The sequence below is a fragment of the Notolepis coatsorum genome (assembly GCF_963971535.1).
Source record: "Notolepis coatsorum genome assembly, chromosome: 8".
In the NCBI taxonomy this organism is placed as follows: domain Eukaryota; kingdom Metazoa; phylum Chordata; class Actinopteri; order Aulopiformes; family Paralepididae; genus Notolepis; species Notolepis coatsorum.
In genome coordinates, this window is record NC_140172.1 from 143,232,939 (window position 1) to 143,254,354 (window position 21,416).

Genomic DNA, 21,416 nt, shown 5'->3' on the forward strand with positions numbered 1-21,416 from the left:
CCTAACTGCTCCCGATGAGCAGGTTGGCACATCGCATGGTCGCCTCCGCCGTCGGTGTGTGAATGTGTGAGTGGATGGGTAACATGTGAGGAACAAATTGTAAAGCGCTTTGGATAAAAGCTGTTATGTAAATGCAGCCATTTACCTATTGCTTGGTATTGCACTTTGTTCACATGCTTTTGTTTTGGTCTGACGTGTGGGTTGGAGTTGACTGGGTATAATTGCTACTGCTGGCCACACCTCAGGTTCCGCCATGAGAGGTCTGGAGAAATCCACAGTCAAATAAGTTACTAAACTCCAACCCACACATCCAACCAAAACAAAAAGAAATGGCTGCATTTATATAGCGCTTTTATTCAAAGCGCTTTACAATTTGTTCCTCACATTTTTTTACACATTCATTCACAGACCGACGGCAGAGGCAACCATGCAAGGTGCCAATCTACACATCGGGAGCAATTATGGGTTAAGTGTCTTGCTCAAGGACACGTCGACACGCTGACCGGGAGAAGCGGGAATCGAAGCGGGAATCGAACCGGGAATCGAACCGGGAACCTCCAGATTCCCAGACGACTGCTCTACCTCCCGAGCCACTGTCGCCCCGGGAGCGGCACAGTGTTGTTTATAGTGTTTTTTATTTTGTACTCCATATTCTATATTTAATATTTAATATTTTGTATTTGTTTTTTAGTTATTTTTTTTAATTATTACTCAAGTTTTAAGTCTGTATTTATTATTTTTATTGGCTTGTCATTATTATTATTATTGTTGATGTCAATGTTGTGTTTGTTGTTGAAAAATGTTTTTAATAAAAAAGATTTTATATAAAAAAAAGAGGGGGCGGCGCAGAAGAAAAGACAAGCTGATGGCTTTTCTTACAGAGTGATGTCTTCGCTCCAGTCCAGGGAGGCGCCGGGGCTGCTGGGTACGGGTAGGAAGCGGGTCCTCTTGTCTGAAGAGGGCTGGTCCAGGGTCAGCACACAACACAGCTCTGCTGGTCTGGAAGACCACTGACCTGCAGACACACACAGACATCAGCCCCTTTTCCACCCCAGGAACCGGGGACATGTCTGAGGAGCTCCACCTGTTCCCATGGCGGGGACCAGGGTTTAAGCAGAAGCTCCAGGACCCCCCTCCCCTCCCCCTCCTGAACATCCCTGCTCTGGAGGTAGGACTCTACCAAATTGCAGAGTAATCGCAGCGTTTCTGCATTTTCAAAGATCTGCAGCACAAAAGATCTACCGTACTCTGTTTTTTTCCGTCCACTCATCGCCAGATCGTAGGTTTGTACAGAGTTGGTGTTTATTTCTAAAGTCTTTTCCTGGTAGCTGTTCTGTCAGCTTTCTGCCCTCTTTTTCTCTTCTTGTCCCGTCAGCAGGTTTTGTTTTTTACCTGACTCCCATGTTTTCTCCTGTGTCACAGAAGATCCTCTCTGTCTCCCCCCCCCCCTCTCACTCTGGACCCCTGCCTGCTCTACCCCATCTCACTCTGGACCCCTGCCTGTTCTACCCCCTCTCACCCTGGACCCCTGCCTGCTCTACCCCCTCTCACTCTGGACCCCTGCCTGATCTATCCCCTCTCACCCTGGACCCCTGCCTGATCTACCCCCTCTCACTCTGGACCCCTGCCTGATCTATCCCCTCTCACCCTGGACCCCTGCCTGATCTATCCCCTCTCACTCTGGACCCCTGCCTGCTCTACCCCCTCTCACTCTGGACCCCTGCCTGATCTACCCCCTCTCACCCTGGACCCCTGCCTGCTCTACCCCCTCACTCTGGACCCCTGCCTGTTCTACCCCCTCTCACCCTGGACCCCTGCCTGATCTACCCCCTCTCACTCTGGACCCCTGCCTGATCTACCCCTTCTCACTCTGGACCCCTGCCCCAGCCCTGCCTGGACCCCTGCACTACTACCTACAGCTCCCCTCCCTCTCCACTCAGCTCTCCCCTCTATCCACCCAGCTCTCCCCTCTCTCCACCCAGCTCTTGTATAAATTAGCATGTACAGAAAGACCCAGTGCCTAGCTAACAGTGTATTGCACTACCAAAGGACCTAGCATGTCCTCCATGCTCTGTAAATAACTTGTGTACATATACCGATATGCCCTACTTTGTTACTTGTTTATTGCACAATGTTACTTGTTTATTGCACAATGTTGTTCTATTGGATTCTATTATATGTTATTGCACATCGTTGCGGGCAAGACCACCCGCATTTCATTGTATACTTGTATGCCGTGACAAATAAAACTCTTGACTTGACTTGACTCTCCCCTCTCTCCACCCAGCTCTCCCCTCTCTCCACCCAGCTCTCCTCCCTCTCTCCACCCAGCTCTCCCCTCTCTCCACCCAGCTCTCCTCCCTCTCCACCCAGCTCTCCCCTCTCTCCACCCAGCTCTCCCCTCTCTCCACCCAGCTCTCCCCTCTCTCCACCCAGCTCTCCTCACTCTCCACCCAGCTCTCCTCCCTCTCCACCCAGCTCTCCCCTCTCTCCACCCAGCTCTCCCCTCTCTCCACCCAGCTCTCCCCTCTATCCAAGTTTCAAGTTTCTTTAATAGTTGTCATACAGAAGTACAGAATACTTTCATACAAAATGCTTCTTACTGTTACGCTCCAGAGACTGTGCTAGACAAGATTGTATCAAATAACATAGTATAGCATGTAATTTAGAAGTAGAAAAGTAGAAAATGAGGTCACAGTGTTCAGTATGGACATATGTACAATGTTCGATGCAGGATAGACGTAACTGAGTTACCATATAATATACAATACTATGCAGTGTACTAATGTACAGTACTATATAGTGCAAAGCAGAAATGGGATGAGGTACAATTTAGGTACAATTTACAGTAAGGTGTACGAGTTGTAGTGCAATCCTTCATCAATAAATATAAAGTGTGGGGAGTGGGTGCTACAGTGTGTTTATATAAAGTGAGTGTGTGCTATAAAGTGTGTGGGGTGGGTGCTACAGTGTGTTTGTTTAAAGTGAGTGTGTGCGTGTGGATGTGTGTGCTATGTGCGTTTGATGGTTGTTCTTGTGTAGTGTTCATTGTTCGTTTAGCAGCCTGATGGCCTGGGGATAGAAGCTTCTTCTGAGTCTTTCTGTGCTCGCCTTGAGACTCCGGTATCGCTTGCCTGACCGCAGCAGTTCAAAGAGGCAGTTGTTCGGGTGACTAGAGTCTTTAATGATTCTCTTAGCCTTGCCCCTGCAACGCTTGTTGTAAATGTTCTGGAGGGTGGGGAGCCCCCCTCCAATTGTGCGTTCGGCTGAACGTGTCACTCTTTGTAGTCTCCTTCGGTCTTGTGCAGTGCTATTCCCAAACCAGGAGGTGATGTTGCCAGTCAGGATGCTCTCTATTGTACATGAGTAGAAGTTCTTAAGGATCTTCTGACTAACTTGGAACTTCCTTAGGCGCCTGAGGAAGTAGAGGCGTTGTCGTGCCTTCTTCACAACACTGTCAATGTGTGTGGTCCATGTCAAGTCCTCGGATATGTAGGCTCCGAGGTACTTAAAGCTGTTGACTCTCTCAACCGGTGCCCCGTCGATGCTGAGGGGGCTGTAGTCCTTGACCCCCGACCTCCTGAAGTCCACAATCATCTCCTTTGTTTTGCTGACGTTCAGGGAGAGGCTGTTTTCCTGGCACCATCCCGCCAGGACCTTGACCTCTTCCAGGTAGGCCCTCTCGTCGTTGGCAGAGATCAGGCCCACCACCACTGTGTCGTCAGCAAATTTGATGATTGTATTGCTACTCCGCTGAGCCACACAGTCGTGTGTGTACAGGGAGTAGAGGAGGGGACTGAGAACACAGCCCTGGGGGGCCCCTATGTTGAGGGTGATGGATGAGGAGGTGCAGTTGCCTGCTCTCACCACCTGGGGTCTGCCCGTCAGGAAGTCCAGGACCCACTGGCAGAGGTCATAGTTCAAGCCCAGGTCCCTGAGCTTGGCTATGAGTATGGAGGGGACTATGGTATTGAATGCCGAGCTGTAGTCGATGAATAGCATTCTCACATAGTTCCCCTGCCTCTTGTCCAGGTGTGATGCTGCTGTGTGCAGCACATGGGCTATGGCGTCCTCCGTGGACCTGTTGGGGCGGTATGCAAATTGCAGGGGGTCCATGTTGATGGGGAGGGAGGAGCAGATGTAGCCCTTTACTAGCTTCTCAAAGCACTTCATGGCTATGGAGGTGAGAGCTACAGGGCGGTAGTCGTTGAGGCAAGCAGGCTTGGATTTTTTGGGTACAGGGATAATAGTGGACTTCTTCAGGCAGGTGGGGATGACAGCCTGTTCTAAGGACAGGTTAAATATGTCAGTGAATACCGGGGCTAGTTGGTCGGCACAGACTTTTAGGACGCGGCCGGGGATGCCGTCCGGACCTGCTGCCTTCCTGATATTCACTTTTTTAAAGGTCCGCCTCACCTCATGCTCTGTTACCCTGAACACTGAGTCTCCATCAGCAGCAGACCCCCCCCCCCCCCATTGCCGTGGCTTGTGGGCTGGTGTTGTTATTACCAGCATCAAACCTTGCATAGAAGGTATTGAGGTCATTTGCTAAGGAGATGTCACTGTTCAGTTTGAGGGAGGCGCCTTTGTAGTCTGTCATCGTTTTGAGCCCCTGCCACATAGCTCTAGAGTCAGCTTGTTCAAACTGGAGTTCAATTTTATCCCTGTAGCGCCGTTTGGCCTCTGTCACTGTCCTCCTTACGTTGTATCGCGCCACCTTGTGGTCATTCATGTTGCCTGCCACTAGGCCGTCGTTGTATGCTTTGGTGCGCTCTCTCAGAGCTTCACGGACGGATTTGTCTACCCAGGGTTTTTGATTTGGGTAAACTCTCATTTTGGTAGTGGGGATTGTTTCTTCCACCAAAGTACAAACATAGTCCAGCACTGTCTCCGTGTAGACATTAATGTTATCTGTGTCGCGGAACACGTTCCAGTCTGTGCAGTCAAACGCAGCCTGGAGCGTCTCCTCTGATGTCAAATCCCATTTCTGCACCTCTCGCGAGACTACAGGAGTGCTTTTGATTCTCTGTTTGTACTTTGTACTATCCACCCAGCTCTCCCCTCTCTCCACCCAGCTCTCCCCTCCCTCTCCACCCAGCTCTCCCCTCTCTCCACCCAGCTCTCCTCCCTCTCCACCCAGCTCTCCCCTCCCTCTCCACCCAGCTCTCCCCTCTCTCCACCCAGCTCTCCCCTCTCTCCACCCAGCTCTCCTCCCTCTCCACCCAGCTCTCCCCTCTATCCACCCAGCTCTCCCCCCTCTCCACTCAGCTCTCCCCCCTCTCCACCCATCTCCCCCCTCTCTCCACCCAGCTCTCCTCCCTCTCCACCCAGCTCTCCCCTCTATCCACCCAGCTCTCCCCCCTCTCCACCCATCTCTCCCCTCTCTCCACCCAGCTCTCCTCCCTCTCCACCCAGCTCTCCCCTCTATCCACCCAGCTCTCCCCCCTCTCCACCCATCTCTCCCCTCTCTCCACCCAGCTCTCCCCTCTCTCCACCCAGCTCTCCCCTCTCTCTCCACCCATCTCTCCCCTCTCTCCACTCAGTGCCCCTCCCTCTCCACCCAGCTCCCCCCTCTCTCCACCCAGCTCTCCTCCCTCTCCACCCAGCTCTCCCCTCTCTCCACCCAGCTCTCCCCTCTCTCCACCCAGCTCTCCCCTCTCTCCACCCAGCTCTCCTCCCTCTCCACTCAGCTCTCCCCTCCCTCTCCACCCAGCTCTCCCCTCTCTCCACCCAGCTCCCCTCCCTCTCCACCCAGCTCTCCCCTCTCTCCACCCAGCTCTCCCCTCTCTCCACCCAGCTCTCCCCTCTCTCTCCACCCAGCTCTCCCCTCTCTCCACCCAGCTCTCCTCACTCTCCACCCAGCTCTCCACCCAGCTCTCCCCTCCCTCTCCACCCAGCTCTCCCCTCTCTCCACGCAGCTCTCCCCTCTCTCCACCCAGCTCTCCCCTCTCTCCACCCAGCTCTCCCCTCTCTCCACCCAGCTCTCCTCACTCTCCACCCAGCTCTCCTCACTCTCCACCCAGCTCTCCCCTCTCTCCACCCAGCTCTCCCCTCTCTCCACCCAGCTCTCCTCACTCTCCACCCAGCTCTCCCCTCTCTCCACCCAGCTCTCCTCACTCTCCACCCAGCTCTCCCCTCTCTCCACCCAGCTCTCCCCTCTCTCCACCCAGCTCTCCCCTCCCTCTCCACCCAGCTCTCCACCCAGCTCTCCTCACTCTCCACCCAGCTCTCCCCTCTCTCCACCCAGCTCTCCCCTCTCTCCACCCAGCTCTCCCCTCCCTCTCCACCCAGCTCTCCTCACTCTCCACCCAGCTCTCCCCTCTCTCCACCCAGCTCTCCTCACTCTCCACCCAGCTCTCCCCTCTCTCCACCCAGCTCTCCCCTCTCTCCACCCAGCTCTCCCCTCCCTCTCCACCCAGCTCTCCCCTCTCTCCACCCAGCTCTCCCCTCTCTCCACCCAGCTCTCCCCTCTCTCCACCCAGCTCTCCCCTCTCTCCACCCAGCTCTCCCCTCTCTCCACCCAGCTCTCCCCTCTCTCCACCCAGCTCTCCCCTCTCTCCACCCAGCTCTCCCCTCCCTCTCCACCCAGCTCTCCTCCTTTATCAGTATCTCGTTTCCACACCGTCGCTCTTATTTCCTTCCTGTCTTTAATTAGATTCTTGTGTTTCACGTTTGCAGCAAAAGAGAATATGTCTATTATTTGTCTGACTGGGTGAAAGAGATTTGTCGCCGATACATTTTGATGAAATAAAAACGATTAAAAAAAGAGTAAAGACTTACTTCCTATGTGGCAGGACGCTCGGAGGTTCCGCAGCAGGATCCGTCGTCCTGGCAGGCTGTGGGACGGAAGGTTCTGTGCCCCTGGCAGGCTCTGGGACGGAGGGTTCTGTCCCGCTGGGAGACGCTCAACGGGACACTGGGAGCGAGACACACAGATGACAGGGTCATTCCTTTAAATGGGACCTATTGTGAAGATGGCCTGTTCCTGTGTTTTGCATTGTTGTTACAGAATGAGGGCGTGTTCCATTTCCCGGTGTTATTACATTTGAACCTCTTAAGCCCTAGCCATATTTTCAGAAAATTCACCTAAAAATACATACCTAAGTAAAGGGAAGATTGCTCCACTTCTACAAGGTCCATTTGCATGTTCTTGGTATCTAGTGACATCTATGGACCTCTGGGAATGTATTCCCAGTGTGAGATATATTGTGTCTGTTATTAGGCTTGAGTAGATTCATTGTAACGAACCAAAGGAGAATATCAATGTTATATATATATTTTTTCAAATGTCTTTTTCACTGTCATTTTTGACAGTGAAACACTGCCACTGAGCTCATTCAGCACCTTCTTGAGATCAAGTGTACAAAAAATCGAATGAAATGAATAAAGGGCAGATTATTTACAGGGGGTTTTGTAGATACAGTACTGAATTTTGCCATCCTGACACATGCTATTTGAAATATGAATATATGGTAAATGGTAAATGGCTGCTTTTTTTATATAGCACTTTCATCCAAAGCGCTTTACAATTTGTTACTCACATTTTACCCATTCACTCACACACCGACGGTGGAGGCGACCATGCAAGGTGCCAACCTGCTCATCGGGAGCAATTAGGGGTTAAGTGTCTTGCTCAAGGACACATCGACACGCTGCCCGGGAGGAGCGGGAATCGAACCGGGAACCTCCGGATTGCCAGACGACTGCTCTACCTCTCGAGCCACTGTCACTGTCGCTTATTATAGAATATAAGGCCTATAAATGACCTTATTATGGCCAAGTCACACATCTATGGATCGGGCCAAATCCCCTCTTTCCAATGGCAGAGGTAAATCTGGATTTAGTACCACCAGGCGCCCCTGACAGGGCAGCAAAAAACGTGAATGAAATCTACTGTAAGTACAGTTACTTTTTTGTAATGTAAATAGCTCCGCCATTCTTTAACTGATTGAGCCGCGTTTGATACCAGGCTAAAACAGATACTGATAACAGATATGGATCTGATACCAGGCTAAAACAGTATGGATGATAACAGATATGGGTCTAATACCAGGCTAAAACAGGTATCTGAAGATTTCCCGGATACAAAAAACACATCTAACAATCAGAAATCAAAGCAAAGCAACTTGATTCTCTGCATTTTGTATAGAGAAAATGTAATTGTATCTCATTATTTTTGTCCAATGACCCCAAAATGACGGTCCAATTCTACACTGTTCAATAAAAGTGATGGATCAGAACTTGGTATCGGCCGATACCTGAAAGTTCAGGACTCTGAATCAGTATCGGCAGTGATAAAGTGGGCCGTCCCCAGTGTCTGAAGAGACTGAAGAGAAGAGGACGAGGAGGCTGCTTACTGTAGGACTGGACACGCAGGTCTTGAGGTTGAGGATCATGGCTGGCTGGGTGCTGTACAGAGTGTCTTCCACTAGTGCTCTGATCATATCCAGGTCCACCTCACCATCACTACCCTGGTGGGGGGCAAGGAGTTAGCAAGGTAGGGCTGGGCAAAATATCCATTATATATGTTGAATATTGTCTATATATATTTAGAGAGAGAATTGAGATACATAAAAAGTAAAGTAAAAAAAAAAAAAAAAAGTAAAAAGGAAGTCAGATTTCTCACAAAATGTTTGAGAATGTCAGGTGAAAATTCCAGTTTCAATTGATTGTGTCACACTTCTCATTACCATGCAGACCTAACATGATAAACATCCATTACCACAGGATCTGTGAGGTTTGGTCCGCTCCCCACCCACACGCTCCGTTCCTTTAAGGTATTTTGTTGATTAATTGCATTCCCCGCCACACGCTTCTTTCCTGTAAGGTGCCGTGTTGATTGGTGCTCTCCCCACCACACGCTTCTGGAGCAATGATCAATTTCATCCCGCAGCTGTCACAGCTTGTCATCAGCGCCCTGTGGCTTTATATACCCTGATCCCCCTAATATCGATGTTGGATCGTTTTGAATATTCTCCTGCATTTGCCCGTCTTTCCCGTCGCTGTTCCCTGTCTGTTGCTTCCCAGGACTTTCGTGAAGTAATCCCTGTGGAGAACCTGATTCCCCGTACGAAGCTGCGCCTCGTTTATCTGCCCGCTTTACGCCTTGCGCTCTGGTGAGTTTTTGGAAACAGTTCTTTTTGGATCACCAGTTTTTTGTGTGTTTGTGAAACACTGAAGAGGTTCCGTTTTTGTTATACTGTTCTCACCTATTTTTGTGTTGGATTTACACTTTGGATTACCGTATTGTTTTTTCTCTGGACTCTGCTAACTGTGTGTATCACACCGAAGATCAAGTCACTTGGATATTTATTTTGGATCAGTCACCTCTCTGTTTCTGTTGTGCGCTGGGCTAACTCGGATTTCTCTCTCTCTCTCCGTTTCCACCTGGAGTGAAAGCTGGGCGGATCTGCAGAGCGGCTTCAGACGTCACAAGCTAATTCCTCACCACCACCTACTGGGAGAATCTGCAGAGCCGCAACAATCTTCACATGCCAGATTCCCTGTTTGTTCTATTGCTCAACCTAATTCAATCTTGTGACTCTGAGAATAAATACGCCCTTGCTTTGGCTAACTCTGAAACAACTCTCTCTGTGCCGTTGCGCTTGAGGTCGGTTACAAACCCTAACAGGATCAATATGATAAACATCCATTACCACAGGATCAATATGATAAACACCCATTACCAAAGGATCAATACCCATTACCACAGGATCAATACCCATTACTATGCAGGACCGATATGATCAACATCGCTTGGATTACCCGACATGTGATTTTCCATAACTAAATAGTAGGGCTGGGTGAATAGTCGTGTTTCAATTACAATTATTATTTTGGCTACCCATGATCATGAAAATAAGAAAATCGAGAAAAACTATTATTGTGCTGCATGCCGTGTTGCTCTCATTTTGTCTTGTGTTGTAAACTCAGCGCACCCTTCCTTCACAGCAGTGTGCCTTTGGTAACGTGTAGAAGATGACAGAAAGGCAGCCTTTGGTCGAGAAGAAACATAAAACGGAGATAAAACTCGTCGTCATATGATGTTCTCAAATCAGTAATCGTTTAATAATTGTGATTTCAATATCAATAAAAATAATCGTGATTATGATTTTTGTCATAATCGAGCAGCCCTACTAAGTGGATATCGTCCGCAGAAATTATGGCCTGTACTAGTCAACATCAAGCCAGACCACATTTCAATAGAGTTTGGCAAAAAAAGAAAATATATATATATGTAACCATTGTCATATCGTCACCCACGCCGCGGGCAACAGCACAGACCGCTATACCAAGAAGTGAACTCACTGCTTTGTAACGTGTCTATGTGATTTTGAAGATGACAGTGAGTTTAACCCATAGCACCGCTACTCACCCCAGTCACTTCACAACATCTGAAGTCCTTCATGACTGCACTTCGCGGTACCATCCGTTACATATATATATAATAATATTTTTTAAATGTTTAAAAGTGAAGCCATCCTTTAAGTTCTAACCTGTCTCTGGTGTCTTCGTGGAGCCACGGTGAGGACCAGGGGACACTGCTGGGACAGGGACCAGGACACCAGCAGACCCTCCTCCTGCACCTCCTCCAGACACACCTCCAGCTGGGGGAGACGGACACACCCTTCTATTCAAATCACTCTTATTATCTGTCCAGGAACTTAATTTGTGCAATGGACCAATGAGACAAAAGACAAATAAGACGATCACAAGACAATCACAAGACAATCACAAGACAGTCACAAGACAATCACAAAACAATCACAAATCAATCACAAGACAATCACAGGCATAATTACTCATTATCTGCCACCATAAGTTGGTATATACAAATTAAAATACTAAAAGCTAAGAATTGAAAACAAAACAACTAGAGGTAAAAGCGAGGGGTAATGATAGCATTATTACAGTTGTTATCCAACTTTTAATTACTTATACTGTGACAGAACACCCGACAATCACACACTTAGTATTCACTACACCAGTATTTACGGTAGATGTTGTACATTGAATGTTCAGTTCAGTTATTTGGTACCCCTCCTACTTCAGTATTTACAGTATATGCTCTCCATTGGATAGAGGCGGAGCAGGAGTTTGTGTTTAGTTATTGAGCTAGAGGCTACAGTGATGACACCTGTACTGATACTGTGTTGACATTAACGTTGTGTTTGAACAATCCAAAAAAGTATTTTCCTTCATCATTAAAATCTGTCACAATGGCAGCATCATTATATCGCACACATGTAAATGACACGTTTGCATCACAATGCAAGTTTGGCGTTCTTCCTATTGCTTTCGCCTGCTTGCACACGGACGGGCGACGTGTAAACATCCTGCTGGTTTTGTTACGGTACCTGGGCTACCGAGGGCTCCGTGGTGACCAGGTAGGTGTCCATGGAAACGGCCGCGGGTGACTGTTGGGTGACCGTCACCGGAAACGTCACTGTGTCCACCCCGCATCTACACTGTAAAACCTGGAAGAAGGGTTGAGATTACAACATGACGGGGGCGCCCTCGACTAAAGACATTCTTCCATTTAGTTGATTTTGAGTGTGTTACAATCTCAGAGTCTAAAAAAATATGCTATTGCTACTGCTATTAACATAATGTTTAACTGGGCGATATGGAAAAAAATCATATCGCGATAACGATATGATAATGTTATCATATTTCGCGATATCGATAATTATCAAAATTGGTATAAGTATAATTTTTTTTTTTTTTTTTTTTAAACAACATATTATGTATGTTTATTTTGCAGCAATTCTTTGTCGTTGCCGCCATCTTTAGTGTTACATCCCCTCACACTCTAGTTCTCAGGCTGCAGCTGGTTTAAAAGTGAAAGTAAACCGGCTTCTCTGCTGGCTGTGGCTCCAGGGGAGTTGAACAGTTCTGGCTCTGCTAGTTTATTTTCGATCTTTTGGCGCTTTTTTGGTGGACAAACCACTGCACATGTGCACCGTGACTCGTGACTGGAGTCTAGTTCTGCTAGCACACATAGCCTACTGTGTACAGACGGTTTCAAAATGTATTTTAAATTAGAAAGCAAACAAAATAAATGGACAAGAGAAAAATAAATCTCAATTTGGTCAGTATTGTCATTTGGACAAGCAAAGCCATTACTTTAAGTTGCAGGCAAGAAAGATAAGTCTGTCCACTGTCTCTGGTTTTAAAACTGCCCTGTTGCAGGTCAAAAAAAAAAAGAAAAAAAATTATTTCGATATTCGATATCGATTATTAAAATATATCGCGATATTTCTCGTTATAGTTATATCGCCCAGCCCTAACTGGTGGTATGGTATGGCTACTGCTATTAGCATCATGTTTATCTGGTGGTATGGCTACTGCTATTAGCATAATGTTTAACTGGTGGTATGGTATGGCTACTGCTATTAGCATCATGTTTAACTGGTGGTATGGTGTGGCTACTGCTATTAGCATCATGTTTAACTGGTGGTATGGTACGGCTACTGCTATTAGCATCATGTTTAACTGGTGGTATGGTACGGCTACTGCTATTAGCATCATGTTTAACTGGTGGTATGGTGTGGCTACTGCTATTAGCATCATGTTTAAGGCAAATGTTCATTGTTTACAACTTTTAAAGTTTTTCTGAGCCAAACCAAGCTGTGTAGTATATTTATATAATCTATAATTAGAGCTCTGTAGTATGAATACATTTTAATGCATAAAGAAACTTCAATAAAACCGTGACCTCAACATTTTAATCTGAAGATTTTTGCATCATTCGACACCCCTGATTTAATCCACAAATTGGTCAAATTTGAGTTCCCCATGGGCAATAATGCAAAATCACGTACTTTAAATCTCATACTTACCAGAGATGTGCCAATAATTTATAATGTATTATTATTAGTTATCTATAATAATTCAGCATGGGAGGGGGGGGGGGTATTAAAAATCAACTAAGCAACTAACAAAGTATTGTTCGACTAAGACCAGACCGACCACTTAATCCATTAATTGACTACGATGATGCAGCCCTCAAACATAAGCTAGTAATTAGTAAGTACACACACACACACACACACACACACACGCACGCACACACACACGGGCGCACACACGCACACACGCAGAGCATTAGGTGCTGGGTCAAGTACAATCCAAAATAAGTACAAGCGTACAGCCCCAAAACACGAGGCTCCAATAACTAAGCTTGATGTATGAAAGGATGGACCTTCATAGTCTGTCTGTGGTGCCAAAAACCAAAGTCTTCCAAACTGTAATACCCAAAGGTAAAGAGGTAAACACAGATCTTCAGGACAGAGTGGACTAATCTCAATTTCACCAATTTATTTCGTCGTGTCACGACTTCTCTGCTAAACGCTTCGGCCTAGTAGAGGCCTTCGTCAGGGAAGTCCACTGTAGAACTATTTCCTTTCAAACCTTGATTTAAACCCGAAAGGCAACCGAGGTTTCACACAGCATATAAAATCATAACAATAAGACAACAAGGCGAGGCAAAAGCAAGAATAACAAATCAATTAAAACACGTACGACTTGATTGACAAAGATTGGAGATCGAGGTTTTAAACTCTGCAACAGAGGGGAGAATCTCAAGCTTTAAGGAAGGTTGGAGTTCACTCTGTGAGCTAGAGGGGCATCATAGTGACAGTCCGAGTCGAGTCTCGAGTCCCCAGTGTTCAGTGCTAGAGGGGCATCATAGCAGATTTACATCACCTCTTTTACAGAGCCAGACACCAACAACGTTACAGTCGTATTTTACGAGAATAGCGTTCCGCCTTCTACACTTCTACTTGTATTGATAGAATACCCATTAACATCTCAAGGCGTTTTTTTCCAACATGAATAATTCAGTAAATCTTTTACGATAGAATCTAGGAAATGGACATGGTTTATGTGCCTGTGTGATGAAGAGATGTGGCGTTTCAGGTTGAATACCTACAGTTTCTATCGCTATTTTCTCCTGGTCATATGTCATACAAAGCTCTGGGGAAAGGCATGCATGGATACGTCTCTCCGAGCCCAGGAGAGGGTGGGAATATGAGCCACACAGGATTTATCTTGGTTAGTAGAGCCTACTAGGCTCAGTGATGTAGCCTTTATCAACTACGCCCCAAAACTATGGAACAAACTGCCCAAAAACATCAGGGAGGCCAACTCGCTAGACATCTTCAAAAGACAGCTTAAAACCTATCTTTTTGCTCAGGCATTTAAATGAAACATCAGGGACATCCTGACACAAATTGTACTATACCTGCACTTTTCTTACCCTGCCTACTTTTATACACTTCCTATAAAATACATGTGTCGGTTCTATGCACATTTTATCTCACTCCCTCCTATGCACTGTAATTTTAAGAGCGCTGCTCTGTTGTAATTCAAAACTGATGCAGTGTTGTATGAACTTTGTAAATAAACTCAAAGTGTTAAGAGCGATGCTCTGTTGCATGTTAGAACTTTGCACTGCTCTGTTGTTATATTTTTATTGAAATATTTTTTACGTCCGTTCTATTTTATTATTTTGAAACTAAATCAAACCGCACTTTTTTACTCTGTCTATTCTATTTTTATTATTTGTATTACTGAATGAAACTGTAAACATAGAGGCCTATGCTAGATCCTAATGTGAACACTGTGATTTACCTTACCTTGCTACCTCTCTATCTTTTTTATGCTCGCTTATGCCTGTATTTTTTACTGTTGTAAAGCACTTTGAACTGCAACTTATGTATGAAAAGTGCTATACAAATAAAGTTATTATTATTATTATTATTATTATTATTATTATTATTATTATTATTATTATTATTATTATTATTATTATTATTACTAAATAGTCTACTCTACATACTAAACCGTCAGGACTAGGGTCAAATGAGGGCGGCCCTTTGGAGCCCTGTATCACCATGGAGATAATAACTTACTGATGTTGATCTAGTCAGTGTGTCTCTATACCACATGTGTCAAACTTGAGGCCCGCGGGCCAGACCCGGCCCGCCTGGTATTTTCCTCCAGCCCCCAGACTGAATTCGCCTGTCGGTTCATTTCGGGCACGCTGCCTCTCTCTCCTGGGAGAAATTCAACTGGCCTGTCATAAGAAAATCAAGCTAATCTTATTCTTGTGGGTGAATAATTAATTATATCCTAATACAGTATATGTAATTTAAATCTGTAAAGAATAAATCTATAATAAGCCAATTATCCATAAATGATGCCTCCTTACCCACCTTTTAAACAGTACTGCTTGTATTCATTGAGGCACCAGAGAATGAACAGAAGTATTGAGCTGGTATGCACAAATGAAATAGATAAACAAAATCAAAGAAATATGCACCTTTTTTAAAGCTGTTTGTGTTTTCCTTCGGTCATGGCGTGCTTTATCGGGGGTGTGTCTTGGATGGGGATGTGGTAGGGATTGATCTGTGAGGTGTTCGGGGGACTGACTGTTCCGGGGGGGGGGGGGGGGGGGGGGTTCACATGCCTTCGAGAGACATTGTAATATTGTACTTATTTTATGCCTATTCTTAAATCTGCACGTTTACATTGCACTACTTTTATTGTCTTTTATACCTATTGTATTGTTATGTCTGAAATGTATGCACCTTTTTTATTTTGTCAATTTGTGTGCTGATTTTATGCCTATGTAAAAAATAATTATACTAATTGCTGTGGTGCACTCTGGACTGAGAGTACTATGTAGATAGTTGTTATATTGTAGAAATGTGTGCATTGAAATGTCTGTAAAGTCTCGACTACATTGAAAATGAGGGTGACCTCAATTGTAATTTCAAGAATAAATAAAGGTTGATGAGATGATGAGATGAAGCTATTATTATGCGTCCGGCCCGCGAAATCATCTGTTTTTAATTTCGCCCCCCCCCTCTTGCTGATTCCCTGTAGTGCATCGAGTTCTTCACAAGAGTGACCTCACTCACCATGCTGTTGGCCGATTGGTCGGTGCAGGTCACGCTCTCTATGGCCGCGCAGGCAGCCAGCTGGAGACTGTTGTCAAAAGTGATCTGGATGGAGCTCTGCGGAGGAGAGGAGAAAACGACATCATCAACCTCACAGCACATTGGAGGGCTGGTTCTCAACGTGGGGTCCGTGGACCCCCCCCCCAGTGCTCGTCAAAGGGGTTCCAAGGGGTCCAAAGCAGAAATAAAAAATAGCTTAAAGGTGCTATAGATAATATTTTTTATGTAATAATTAATCGTCTGCAAAGCTCTTAGAATGGTGGGGAATAAAACTATTGCCCCCCCAAATATCATTAAGAAAATGTTGGCAGGTCCAAAATTAAAGTTGTTGTTTACATATCGCGTGCATGTATACCCTCCCTACTTCGCATGTCCCCATGTGGAATGCACCCGATTGGATAAATGACATGCCGTTGTCCGAGTGCGACATCTAGTGGCTGAATGATATCTATAGCACCTTTAATTTCATTATTTAATCCACAAGTAGTTATCACTGCGACAGAACGTATTACTATCCTGATCTCAGGTTTCACTTCCTCCACCGTTACCGTTGATGTGTAAATGAGACTGATGTAGTATGATGTAAGACTATTTTGTTTTTCTTTTCAAATTATTCAGTTCAGTTCAATATATATATCAGTTCAGTTACCCTTTCAGTTTTCTTTGGGAATGTGAATGAACATTCATTGTATCTTCAGTGTTGAATATACATTTTTGAATTCCTTTATGCTTTCAGTTTTTTCTTATTTTTTCTCCCTCTTGTTTTAATTGTATTACTAATTACATTCTGTCTTTGTATTCTGTTGTGTTATTTGTGCGTGAGGATCCCAGGAAGACTAGCAGTCATTAATTTGACAGCAAATGGGGATCCTAAAAAAGCAAACAAACACACCGGGATGGAATCCTACAAGCAACAATCTACAAGCAACAATCTTCTCAGACGGGGGCCCTGGGACCAGATCTTATCAGTCTATCTAGTGGATGTAGTCGTAGTGGATGTAGTCGTAGTGGATGTAAATGGTAAATGGCTGCTTTTTTATATAGCGCTTTTATCCAAAGCGATTTACGATTTGTTACTCACATATTACCCATTCACACACCGACGGCGGAGGCAACCATGCAAGGTGCCAACCTGTTCATATACACAAAGATACCAAATACATCAACCGTACTGACCTTAACCATGACGAAATTGAAACTGTTTGGATTGAAATCTTATTAGACAGGGCGAAACCAGTACTAGTAGGCACAATCTATAGACCGCCAGAACAGAGTGGCTTTTATGACACACTTGATGAGTGTTTAGCTGGGGTGGAGGGGGTAGAAAAAATTCTGATTGGGGACTGGAACACGGATATGCTGCGTAAAGCAACACCCGTCTTCAAGGCCTTCAGTAGATAGATAGAAACTTTATTGCCATTTCAACACTGTTGATTGGGATTTGTCTTGGTGCCACGTACAGTACAGACAATGTTAAAAACATACAATATAAAAACACAAGAATACAATATAAAAACACAAGAGTACAATATAAAAACACAAGAATACAATATAAAAACACAAGAGTACAATCCCCACAATAAAGAGTTTTACACAAACAATTAAAAAGAAAAAATGCTACAGTACCTAAAATAAATTGCTCAGTGTTCGAGTTTTAAAGTGCATATTGCCTTAAAGTGCATGTTGGCTGGTGCTAGCCCTTATTGTACAAAGTGCCTGTACATTTGTACTCGAGTTCAGGTGACGGACAGCCTCGGGATATGTACTGTTTTTAAAACGGGATGTCCTGCACCTGAGACTTTGGAGTCTTCTGCCAGAGGGAAGGGGGTTAAAGAGGTCGTAAGCAGGGTGAGACGGGTCCCTGATCACCTTTTCCCCTTTCCGCCGGATTTGTGTGGCATAAATGGAGGCCACAGAGGGGAGCTCACAGCCGATGATTTTTTGACGCTGTGTGTACAGTTCGTTCTAAATGTCCCCTATCATGGACGGTGGTGTTTCCGTACCACACAGTCATTGAGAAGGTAAGGACACTCTCTACAGTGGCTCTATAAAAACTGAGCATCGCCACCCTGGACACACCAAACTTTTTAAGCTGGCGCAGGGAGTGGAGCCTCTGATGGGCTTTGCTAATTATGAGGCTGGTGTTAACTTCCCATTTTAAATGATCACATATGGTGATGCCGAGGAATTTGAAACTGTCCACCCTCTCCACCTGCTGGCCGTTTATGTACAGAGGAGGGTGGACTGCCTCCCCGCGCCGGAAGTCAACTATAATTTCCTTTGTCTTAGAGATGTTCAAAAGCAGGTCGTTCTCCTTGCACCATACAGCAAAGCTATCGACTTCAGCTCTATAGGCCGATTCATCCCCGTTCTTAATTAGTCCCACTACTGTTGTGTCATCCGCATATTTAAAAAATCGGACAGAATCAGAGTGGGAGGCACAGTCATTAGTGTATAGACAGTAGAGCAGAGGAGAGAGAACACAGCCCTGGGGGGCCCCGGTGTTCAAGGTCCTGGAACTAGAGAACAAATTACCTACTTTAACCACTTGTTCTCTGTCTGAGAGAAAATCTAGAATAAAATAGCACAGAGACTCATCAATTCCGAGCAATTTAAGTTTTTCAAATAATTTAAAAGGCACAATCGCGTTAAACGCTGAACTAAAATCAATAAACAAAATTCGTACATAAGTGGCAGAGGCCTCCAGGTGCTGCAGGATGGTGTGTAAACACATAGATACAGCAGTAGATTTTCTGATCTGCACGGTTTCAGCCAGCTAATCACCCAACCCACAAGGGTATGTGATTCGACACAAACCACCATTGACCTCATTTTTACCTCTGACAAGTCCATGATCTCCAATAAAGGGGTGATAGCATGCGGGTTAAGTGATCATTATATGATTTTCTGTACCCGCAAAAAGCTAAAACAGAAGGCCGGCTGTCACAAAACAGTCACATCTAGAGACCTCAAAACTTACTCTAGAGAGACCTTTAACCTAGAACTGGGGAGCTTGGACTGGTCAGATGAACTCAGTGGTACACAGGTTGAAGAAACATGGCTTGGATTCAAAACCAAATTCACAGCAATACTCAACAACATGGCACCCATAAGAACCACCAGGGTTAAAAATCGCGCTGAGCCATGGATGCACACTGAAATACTGGCCGCTATGAAAACCAGAGACAAAAAATGCTCTGAACTTCATAAAAGTCAGACAAAGCTTTCCAAAAGCTCAAACAGTGAACTCCAAGCCCACATGGTTGAACAAAAAATTCAAAGAAACAGACTAAGAAATGACGTAAACACCATGATCAAAACCGCAAAAAGAAATTTCATCAACGACAAAACTGAGGAAAACAAAAACAAACCCTGCGAACTTTGGAAATTACTCAATAATCAACTAGGCTGCAGTAAAAAACTTAAAACCAGATTCTCAAACATAAACATAAAGACGGACAACACGCTCATCACAGACAAGCTGGATGTAGCCAATTACTTTGATTGATTGATTGATTGAAAAGTTTATTAACAGATTGCAGAATGGGTACAGTACAGTACAGCTCAATACATACAATTGTTAAGAGGATGCAGACCTGGGCGGTTAGGTGGCCGAGCGGAGATTGCGTTCGTCACCAACCCCGGAGCTGTGAGCTGGATTCGCCTGTTCGAATCCAGCTCACAGCTCCGGGGTTGTCACCAGCTTGGCTGGCCGTCTGCACTAATACAATTGGCTGTATTAGAGGGTGGGAGAAGCTGGCGGGGTGGGTCCGGGTCGTTGTAAACAGCGACTCCTACAGTTCGGTCGGGGCGCCTGCTAAGCGCGGATAGGACTTGAGGGGGATAGTGTGGTCCTCCCACACGCTACGCCCTCTCGATGAGAATCCGCGCTGCCAGGTGAAAAGAAGCGGTGATTGGCTGGACGTGTGTCGGAGGAAGCACGTGGTCGTGGTAGCCTCCACTCTCCCAGATGATCTGACTGTGGGGGGTAAGTGCGCAGCGACTAGGAAGGGACTGGGAATTGGCATACGACTAACATTGGGATGGGAGAAAATCGGAGGAAAATGGAGGGGGAAAAAGATAATAAAAAAAAAAAAAGAGGATGCAGACCTGAGAAAGACTTTCGTCTTGTTTCCAACTTGTTTAAACATCTTCTTCACAAACATAGCCACAACACTGGTAAACAAACTACCCTCCCACTCAGGGCATTATGGGGTAGAACACATAGTAGCATACTACAAAAACCTAGGGGTCCACAAAGACGACTTCAAACTTGAAATGGTAACAACCGATGAGGTACTAAAAAAATTGAGCGCCCTCCAACCTAACAAGGCCACTGGCCATGACAACATCCCCTCCAAATTCCTCAGAGACGCAGCAGCCGCCATCACCCCAGTCATCACACACATAATAAACCTCTCTATAAAACAGGGACACGTCCCCAAGGACTTCAAAATTGCGAGAGTGACCCCTCTGCACAAAAAGGGCAGCAAATTAGACCCAGGCAACTACCGCCCTGTTTCTATTCTTACCTCCATCTCGAAAGTCATGGAGAAAATAGTCTACGAACAGGTCGAAAAGTACCTGGTGGAAAAAAATCTAATCTACGAATTCCAATCTGGCTTCAGAACGTCCCACTCCACTGACACATGCCTCCTCTATTTGAACGACCACATCAAACAAGAGGTGGACGCGGGCAAATACTGCGGCATGGTCATGCTGGACCTACAAAAGGCCTTCGACACTGTCAATCACTCCATTCTGATGGACAAGCTAAAAGCAATTGGTTTTGATAGCTTATCAGTGAGCTGGATGCAATCCTACCTGGAGGGGAGAGAACAGATGGTGGAGGTAAACGGTACTCTATCCCCCCCCCTCACAGTGAGCTGTGGTGTTCCACACCACAAGGAAGCATACTAGGACCGCTACTCTTCCTAATTTATGCAAATGACATGTCGTCAGCCTGTGACTGCAACTTGTTCTTGTTTGCGGATGACTCAGCCCTGCTGGTCTCTGACAAGAACAAGTTTCAGGTTGAAAAAACCCTCAGCTCGGAACTAGGCAAAATCTGGATATGGCTCGCTGATAACAAACTATCATTACACATGGGCAAAACAGAGTCCATTCTCTTCAGTTCAAATAACAAACTCAGCAAGACCGACGGCTTCTCAGTTACAGTGGGTGACAATATTGTCACAAGGAAAGATGAAATTACCTACCTGGGTTCCATCCTAGAGGCAAATCTTTCCTGTGACAAAATGGCATCCAATGTAATAAAAAAAGTCAACCAACGAACTAGATTCTTGTACCGGATCTCCTCTCTGGTAAACAAGAATACCCTGAAGACTCTGGCAGGAGCACTCATTCAAGGGTACTACGACTATGCGTGCACCTCATGGTACCAAAGCACCTCAAAGGCGCTTAAAACAAAATTACAAACATCACAAAACA

At 45.6% G+C, this 21,416-nt stretch overlaps 1 protein-coding gene across 1 annotated transcript in view; it reads right to left on the bottom strand.

Moving 5' to 3' along the window:
* The window catches only part of c2cd2l (c2cd2 like), a 77,992-nt gene that overhangs the window by 25,815 nt on the left and 30,761 nt on the right, over nt 1–21,416 (bottom strand). The window contains exons 3-8 of the mRNA XM_084319940.1: nt 15,927–16,022; nt 11,358–11,477; nt 10,497–10,607; nt 8,358–8,471; nt 6,781–6,916; nt 880–1,015 (exon numbers count right to left, since the gene is read on the bottom strand). Of these exons, the coding sequence (XP_084176066.1) occupies nt 880–1,015; nt 6,781–6,916; nt 8,358–8,471; nt 10,497–10,607; nt 11,358–11,477; nt 15,927–16,022 (713 nt within the window). The remainder of the gene's footprint in view (nt 1–879; nt 1,016–6,780; nt 6,917–8,357; nt 8,472–10,496; nt 10,608–11,357; nt 11,478–15,926; nt 16,023–21,416) is intronic.